Source organism: Echiichthys vipera (assembly GCF_963691815.1).
Source record: "Echiichthys vipera genome assembly, chromosome: 19".
NCBI lineage: Eukaryota > Metazoa > Chordata > Actinopteri > Perciformes > Trachinidae > Echiichthys > Echiichthys vipera.
In genome coordinates, this window is record NC_139844.1 from 19879626 (window position 1) to 19889316 (window position 9691).

General features: G+C 44.6%; 1 protein-coding gene across 1 annotated transcript; it reads right to left on the minus strand.

Annotated features, from left to right (window-relative positions):
• Window positions 1-2402: 2402 nt before the first annotated feature.
• faxca (failed axon connections homolog, metaxin like GST domain containing a) lies at window positions 2403-9334 on the minus strand (the record flags this gene model as incomplete). The annotated part of the gene is made up of 6 exons (XM_083934621.1): window positions 2403-2738; window positions 3783-3899; window positions 4899-5116; window positions 5345-5541; window positions 5882-6017; window positions 9075-9334. The coding sequence occupies 6 exons, from the start codon at window positions 9332-9334 to the stop codon at window positions 2422-2424; spliced, it is 1245 nt and encodes a 414-aa protein (XP_083790747.1). The 3' UTR covers window positions 2403-2421.
• Window positions 9335-9691: the final 357 nt, after the last annotated feature.

Genomic DNA, 9691 nt, shown 5'->3' on the forward strand with positions numbered 1-9691 from the left:
GAAGGGGCTTTTTAAGACACACAATGACATTTTTCATTTAATTTCTCTCAGTTTCAGACTGTTGAAATGTATCTGTAGAACACACACACACACACACACACACACACACACACACACACACACGCACACGCGCACACACAGAGTTACCGTCTCCTGGCGAAAGGCTTTGATTTTGGAGTAAAGGAGCCACACAGGAAACTGGTGCCGTCATTAAAACGTCATTATACTCTTCACCGTCATTGACATCATGCTCTTATTTAAACACAGAGTCATAACGAGGTCACTCTAACTTTAACTTTTGCTCAGTGTTGGATTAATGCCGCCATATTATTACTTCTTATTTCACAGTACACTGCTACATACAAATGCTACATATTTTGTAACTCATTATAAATTTATTTTTGTGCACAAAGAGAATTTGACTGCTGCTGGATTAGAGTATGTACCCAAGGTGTTCTGAGTATATGACATTTTGCAGTGGAAGTAAACTTATCAGTGCTCTCTAGTGGGCAAACGATGTAATTGAGAAACTGTTTCTGAATCACATCAATCATGTTTTTTGTTGTGTCTGTACTGAACTTTCCTTGATACATGTGCCATTACAAGTACTGCATTTCTGCATTAAGGCCCGGTCACACTAGCATTTAAAACAGCAACATTTTCCAATTTATTCCAATGGATCCGCTTGCAAAGTTCTACCACGTTACTGTAGAATACTGCAATCATGACAGTTCACGAAGGTGCATGCGTGTGTGTGGGTTAGGAAACTTCACCAGTGTGCCACCATTCATGCATGCGCAACACGGACAGAAGCGCACATACTGCACCCTTGCTCGCGTCCCTATTACTAGCCTTAACGCACAATATGTTGGTGGTATGTGTATTTGCTGAGTGACAAACACACATAAAACCTGCACCGAAACCGTCACACGCCCCAGACACCACACAGTCTAGCATAACATCAGCATGCACCTGCTCTTTTGTTGCTTCACGTAATGTTTTCCGCGCAATCCATCGTTTCGAATCATAGAGTTTCCGTCCCAACAAAAAAAAAGAGAAAAAACCCTCCTTAGTGTCAGCTGGCTACATCTTTTTATGGCTGATTTGGCCAGAGGCACCTACAAACAACCTGCATCATCAAACTTAATAAATAAGCCAGCTAAGAAATGCAGATAAAATGATCTATGTGGGAAGTGTAAAGGGAGATTTTCATTGGCACGTACCAGCCATGCACTGTCATTCAGACTATATATACAGTATATCTATAGATCTATTTCTACATGATTGTTTGAGTCGCTCCCGATGCTCGAATGCACGTGAAATGTCTATTTGACCTAACGCTACCGTCCTCAGTGACAACCCTGACAATATATGTTCTCACACTACGCTTATAACGTGGGAAAAAAAAGTGTTTTTTTGGCAAAATAATTGTCTTAATAAGACAAAAGATAGTTTCAAAGTGCGTACGGCAGATTCCAGTTTCCGATCCATTATCTAACATGAACTTTTACTGCACTATTTAAATATGGGCGGCAGGCATTACTGTAACATCCCAGTTGTGTAGACATAGACATAGATACATAGAGTACAGGAGGTCACAGGGCTCGCATACTGATCCTAGACCAGCAGAATGGATATTCATGGTGACTACAACAAGACGATTTGAGTGTCCAACACAAAGGAGAAACACAGACACTATTTACACTTATGACATAGGGGGTGATTCTATAGTTGCAGCCTATCTCTACTATTTATACTCATATATATATATAATCAAATATTCTATCTATTAAATCTGATCCATTTATATATTTACACTGAATTGTATCCATTCACATGAATCCCTGTACAGCTCCCTATTTGTTGATGTCAGTACAAGGCGTTAAGGGTTCAGTTACAGCCAAAACACACACAAGGCAGGGTGGTGCGAGTTGCTATGAGGGGGTCACACACGCGCACATGCACACGCACACACGCGCACATACACACAGACACACAGACACACAGACACACACTTAGTTGCCACGGTCACGTCAATGTGACGACAGGTAGAAGTTGTGACTGCAGATGACGTCGACCACGCGGAGGAGTTTCTCAGCAGCGGCGTCATTTACTCCTGTTTTTTATTGATTTATCTGTTTCTGCCTCTTTGCTCTTTCCCTCCACTGCAACTTTTCTGCTTTTCTTTTTCTCTCCATCTGTCACTTTTTTCTCCTTTTGACCCCATGGGTTTCCTCCACTACAGCGTGCAAGTCAAACCTCAAAGTCCTCGACTTCTCCACTGACACAGGAGACGACGACAACACTCCCCCAGTTATTTTCTGTTCGCAGAGGTAGGGAGGAGGGGGGGGGGGCATGTGTACAGGTGAGACGCTCCCGTGCTGTGCGTATATGTGGTGTGTACTACGTGTGCATGTTTTGTCAACACTTGAGCTGGTCCATTTCCGAGCACTCCGTATCCATGTCAGAGTCATACAGCGAGTGGCCTGTGGGGTCGCTGTCGGGCGACATGGGGTCCTTTGGCGTGTGGGTGTGTGAAGTGTGTGTGTGCGTGTGCGTGTGCGTATCGTCCTGGAAAGTGCCCGTGCCAGAGTAGAGGCCCAAATCGGGGAGTTTGGAGGGCGAGTTGCTGTCCTCTGTGGTGTCACTGTAGCAGAAGTCCTCCAGGTCCACAAACCACTCGGGCCAGAATCGCCGGCGGATGCGCTCGCAGTACATGGCCAGGTTGATGAGCTCACCTGGAGGGGCACAGACAGCTGAGTGGGTAAGGTGCTCTGAAAATGGCATGTGATCCTATTGATGAATAAAACACTGCCAACATCAGGAGCTGAAATGATTCCACAGCCCTGCGATGAGTGGACAGGATGATACAGGCGAAACGAACAACAGGCTAGGTGCACGTAGAAGGGCGTTTTGTTTTTTTCTTTCTAAAACCAGATGATTTACGTTGTTCCATCGGAGAAAAGTGTTGGCTTCAGTGAATATGATCGAACAAATGTTGCCGACTTCACATTTAATATTTAATTTTTCAAGCCAACATATCAAACATTATCTGCCTACTCTCTGAATTAAAGTTATTTGCCGTCAGGACTTCTGTACGGTTGTGATGTCACAACTGTAATATATATAAGTAGAAAGTGCCACTACAGTGCAGTTACAGTCATTCCCGGGCTGCAATGATGGTGCGCTGACACAGAGAGCACACAAGCAGAAGACCCGGAAAGGCTGACGAATTAAAGAGACTGGCGCTAAACGAAGCGTTTCAGATGGAGGGAGGATATCTTTTATTATATATTATTTTTGCTAAAAATGTACCAAGGGGGAGTAGCCCTCGAATTTCGTTGTATGCAAATGCATATTATATTCAGACAGACAGAATGAGAAAAACAATGTGTTTTTGAACATTAAAGCATTTAAACATGCTCCAGTAGAAACACAAAATACAAGCATGAACCTAAATATGAGCATAATACGGGACCTTTAAGGGTTAGGGTGCTGACTGAACATCAGTTCTGTGCTTTTGTTCATATATTGATAAAGATATCAATAAGTCAGAACAGGAGAGTTGTGTTTGACAAACATCAAATATACTCAACATGGTATAAATAAAAATATAATGGTAGAGATAATGTAATTGATTATGAAATGCAAGATTTTACTTGTTTTTACTTCTGTAATGATGCTGACCTTAAAATAGATTCAATAAAAGATCAAATATGCACTAAATATACACGTACATATCTACCCACGGATGTTGTAGATTCCTGTTTTGGTGAACTCACCTTTGATCAGCTGCTCCGGCCGTGTTCCTGGTAGCGTCCACATAGCAGGTGCCAGGTGACTGAACACTGCAGCGTCTACTGTCGATAGCTTAGATCCCATTAGGTACTTCTTATCACCTTAGACAGCACACAGAAAAAAAAGATACGTCAAATAAAAACACACAAACACAATCCCTGTTTAGACGTTATTTTCCTCTCACAGGACTAGCTCGACATTTGGGGGAAAGGCTCTTATTCCCTTTATTGCTGAGATTTAGATAAGAGGATTGATACCACTCTCATGTCCGTCTGCTGACTATAAACCCAGAAGCTGGTTAGCTTAGCTTAGCATTAAGCAAAAGGCTTCACTGATCGATTAAGGATTATGAAACTTTAACCTTAGAGAGCACTATTTGTAAAAACACTTCCCACAAGGGCTGTTCTTTCCCCTTAGATGTGTCTCTCTCACATCTCTTCCCACCCCCTGCAGGTCACTCTCACAGCACTGGGCAGCTCCTTCAGCAACACACTGATGCACCCTAAGTGTGCGAAGGAGAGGTACTGCAGGTCCTTCCTTCCTGCTGCTGTCAGACTTTGCAATCAGCACTGCTCCCAATAGACTATTGACCTCATCCTGTACCCTGCACTGTGCAACATGCCTGTACTATGGGCACTTCTGTTTTTTGCACAATTTGTCTTATTTACTCATATTTATTCAATCCATATTATATTATTACAAAACTGCCAGGGGTTATGTTGACTATTGATGCCACGCTGCGATGCTAACTTTTCACCACAGGATGTCAGTATTGTGCCGTTACTTACAAACATGTCAAACGCCGGTTATAGTTCTCGTGGCACTCATTGAAAAGCCATTGCAATGGTTTTATTTTTCCAGTAAAAACTGTTAATCTGCTTCCAGGGCAATGACTCTCACAATTACATGGTGAATGTCCGTGAATCTCTTGGAATACAGAGTGCGTACATGAACGTCAAAGAAAACGGCTTTAAGCTCATATTCTTCTCTGCATACTCATCAATTTTACAACAGTAACTCCTATGGTATAATAAACTCTAATCTTCCAATTGACAAGCATTATTCATTATAAATGTAAAGGATATTTCCAGATTTCTCACCTAGTAGAGTGGCCAGGGTGCGCATGTCCTTCTCCATCAGGGCGTAAACCTCATCCTGGGAGAAGCGTCCGATCCCGTGCCCGTACATCTCCCTCTTAACTATCCCGCCGTTCAGGTGACTCAGGATCCACTTGAGTAGGTCACTCAGCGGCCCGCTCACTGACAGCATCTTCTGGGTCTCCTCCAGGTTGTCCACCCACTGACAGTAAGCTATGGTCCTGCAACACAAACGCACATTTGTACACACACACACACACACACACACACACATCTCATTCTACTACTACGAGAATAAAACTATTTTATGATGTGGTGGGAACAAAAGGGTTCACGTTCATTACTTTTCACATACTTTTTGCATCTTATTTCCGTTTCCTGCTCCGTAAGTAAATTTGCACAGTTCGAGAAAAGATAAAATTGCGGTTTGAACTACACTAGTCCCTCACCAGTAGAAATGCTCCTCCACCATTTTGGTGATGGCGCGAGACATGGCCTTCTCCTGCGGTGTCAGGCTCTTGTTGAGGCTCGCGCCCAGCCTCTCCTCCAGGAAGTCGATGATGAATTCGGTACCGCACACCTGCTCCTGGTTGTATTCAATCCAAGGCATCTTTCCCTGCGGTGAAAGCTTCCCATCAAAGTAGTTCTGCGAGAGAAAAGTGAGCCAGGAAAGAAGATACAGGGGGAAAATACAGAGCAGAAAAGTGGTCTGTGATTGGTATAAGGTGAATAACACTCTGTTTTCTTATTAAATTGGAATTGGATCAAGACGGAACATTTAATTATCCCTTGCAGGAACCTCAGTGGAGGTAGACACAGAGACTCAGAGTTGGACAACAATTAATCACAGCAAAAGTAATTACAACTAAAGGACAAACTAGGAGGAAACAGGGATTAAAACATCCTCACACTCAATTGTAAACACATAATTGTAGAGTCTCACAAACAAATGAAGCAGTAGTGCAGACACATAACCGCAGCTCTACCTGGTAGGGCAGGTCAACCATGCGGAGGTAGGTCTCCATCTTAAGGCAGAAAGGGGACAGGGATGGGACGCCGGTTTGGGGCCTGGAGAACTGGTGGAGTATGATTGAATCCTTAGAGTCCAGCTCTTGCTCCTTTCTGCGCGGAGGACAAAATCACAGAATTGCAACAACAAACAAAACTCTATGTGTGTGTGTGTGTGTGTGTGTGTTTGTGTTTGTGTGTGTGTGTGTGTACTAAGGTTGCAGGATTAAAGGGCATTGATTCCTATCTGGGGACAAAAATTAGGCCCCCACGACAATGAAAAGTAGATTTTAGGGTTTTGTTTCAGGTACTCAGCAGCTGTGAATACGCCTGCAGGGGATTCTTCTTCTCAGAAGCTGTGGACAGTGTACATTTTGCTTTTAAATTGTTTCAATGATTACTTATTTATAAAGAGAGATTCAAATCCGTTTTTCGACCAACTCTAAATGATTGATTTGTTGTCAACTATTTTGATAATTTCTTTGAGTTACTTTTTAAGAAATAAAGTCTAAAGTTTCTGATTCAAGCTTCTTAAATGTGTTTTTTTTAACTCCTCTTTGCCAGTAAACTGTATATATTTGAGTTGTGGACTAAACAAAACATTTGATGATGTCATCTTGGGCTTCAGGAAACACTGATCAACATTTTTCACCATTTTCAGACCGTTTATAGACAAAACAACTAATCAATTAATTATTAAAAAGAATCGTTAGTTGCAGCCTTACTCTAGATATGGCTAAAGAAGAAGAAGAAGAATTCCTTTATTTGTCCCGCAACGGGATTTTTTTCACTCTATTATTATTTTTCATGTTACACACGCACACAGGCCCGAAATACACACATGAACAGAGAGGGCCTGTTAAAGTGAGGGCTACCCGGCGGTTTAGTGGTTAGCGCTGTCCCCTCACAGCAAGAAGGTTACAGGTTCGCATCCCGGCCTGGGCGTTTCTGTGTGGAGATTACATGTTATGCGTGGGTTTCCCACAGCCCAAAGACATGCACGTGTTAGGTTAGTCCCGGCAGTGTCCAGGAAGAACTGGCGCCTCTCCAAGTCTTAATCCACAGCCGCCAAAAATCACTGTTTGACATTTTGTGATGTAGGGCTACACTTGGTACTGATGCATTTGTCCCTTGGCTCAATGTAACCCTAAAGTCAGGCACTAAAGCTTAAAGCAGCACTATAGCTTAAAGCAGTTTATGGTTGGTGATGTAGGCAAAATATCCCAAATAATCTTTCATCCCGCTGTAATACAAGTGTTTAAAGAGAATGCTAGACTTCTGAACCCTCTCTTGGCTCTAAGCCTGTGAATGTTCTCATTTGTCCAGGTCGTTGTTATCCTCAAAGCAATGTCAGTCAAAAGCAACTGGACTTGGTTATTTGTCTAGGAAGCCGTTTCACCTCTCATCCAAGAGGCTTCATCACTGGATCGGTCCAGTCCCAGCCTGGTCAGATGTGTACATGAACTGATGAAGCCTCTTGGATGAGAGGTGAAACGTCTTCCTAGACAAACAACCAAGTCCAGTTGCTTTTGACTGAAATTGCTTTGAGAACTCCTCTTGGCTGTTTTCAGGCTTTGGAAACCCGAGCCTGTGACAGAAGACTTAAGCCAATCACAGATAATTTTAGAGAGAGAGCGCGTTCCTATTGGCTCAGGGCAGAGAGGGGCGGAGGGAGACTACAGGAAGAGGTCTCACTCTGCTTCAAATTCTGCTTTTTGTTTTGTTTTGACCCACTGTGGTTTGAATTGGCAATAACACCGGAAAACACACTAGATAAGCATGTGTGTGTGTGGATGGGGTTATTGCATTTAAATGATTTAACAACTCATCTGCAGCCAAGGTCCTTTAACCGGCCCTGGGTGATCTTCAGCCCTGAGCCACTTATAACAGCCTAGGGGATTCTGCAATGTCAAAAGCATGATTCATACCCGGCCTCGTGCAAAACAAGACCGTGGTGCATTCACGCGGATGCACGGGCGCGGGCAGGCCAGCGAATGGCAACACATTCACGTGAGCCCGCTGCAGAAATGAACGGGAGCTGTCCACCGTGTGAGGTGCTGAAATGCCCGCTCACTCGTGTATTTGGTGCAATAACCTCACGCACAATGGAGCACAGCATCCAGCCTGGGACAGGGCTGCGATACTTCACGATGGACGAGACCCAAACAAGGAAGAATAACAAACAAAAGGGGGAGAACTCCATCCATGTTATTATTTCACTGCATGTGAATCAGCCTGGATTTCCGTATTAAACTCGACCTCGCGTTAATAAAAGCTATTAGTCAACATGTGTGATGTGTGCAGGGCTTTGAGATCAAATCCTTGCACTTAAACATTTCAATGTTCCTACAGAAGTAAACATCCACAGTCAGTTCCTTTTATTTTGGCTGTGTTTGCAGTGTTGTTGTGGGCCTGTGACATGAGATTTAGCACTACAGACTCGAACCCTCACCCCCTGAACCACTAATGATAATGAACACCAATATATTTATACATATATGACCATTTCCGCCACATGAGCCCTACCCACCAGGTATAAATAGCCTATGTTGCGCGTTGGACTGTTTACCCAGAGGTTGTTTTTCTTCCTCTCACACATCTGCAGTGCTGCTTTAGACTGAAACCAAACACCGGAGCGACCGTGTGAAGCAGCAGCGGAGGGTCACAATAAAGCAAACACACAAGCTGGATCTATACATTATGTCCTCTCGTCCTTGAAATAAAACCAAAGTGACCCGCTGTCAAAGTCTATCGTGTCAATTCATATGACGAGAGCTGTTTGAGACGGACCGCCCGCTCTGGAAACGGCGTTTTAAACGAGCCACGATCGTTTTGTAATCGTTTTTGAATGACCCAGGAATTACACGGCCCCACCGAGCCACAAATGAAGCCAATAAAGAGATGCATAATGTGTGAGGAGGGTGGGGGGGGGGCTCTGTTACATCACAATCCACCCACTCACGACTCCTCGTTCTCCACTGGCTCTGCTCTCACCCCGCCCTGTAGGATGAGATTAAGTAATATGCAACCCCAGAGGAAATACAGCAGACCTGTGCGTGGAAATATGAACAGAATAAGATGAGCATGAGTGTTGTTTGTGGATGTGGCCCAAGAGGCCCGAGCGTGGAGGTGATGAGCTCCGCAGCTTGACTCCTCTGTGTTGTTTTGTACCTGATCGCCATCAATTCGTGCAGCAAATAAGCAGCGGCTGCGAGCAGAGCCCCTCCGGTCAAATACAGCGTTTTCCGCCACCACGAGTCCGAGCCCAAAGCTGACATTATCCCGCCGTAGTCCTGCAGTGGCTCCGCGATGATGTACCCATAAAACGAGAGCTGCTCATCTGAGCCCAGCAGGCCGGAGGAGAAGCTCTGGTTCTGGCCAAGATCAACCACAAACGACCGCGTCCAGGCAAACCCGACGCGCCAGTACATGCTCTCGGTCTCCGGCCACTTTCCGCCTCACCCTGGCAGCTCGGGGCTTCATCAGCGGAGGCTTCATGGGTGCAGAGGGTCGCGGGTGCGGGGCGACTGGGTGAGGAACGGCGGTTTGGGCACAAGCGTCCCGCCCGGAGCTGGTCCCCTCAGCGGGATCGACATCCTCCGCAGCCCGCACGGAGCTTCGCTGTCTGTAGCCTCCCTGCTGTCACTATCAAGTCAGACGAATAAATAACAGAGCTTCCGGTTGTTTCTTTCAAAATAAAAAGGCCCAATGTGACCGCTATTGATAGGAACATGTAACAATAACCTTATAGCCAAGCTGTCTTCTACACAACACCTAAACAGGAAGGA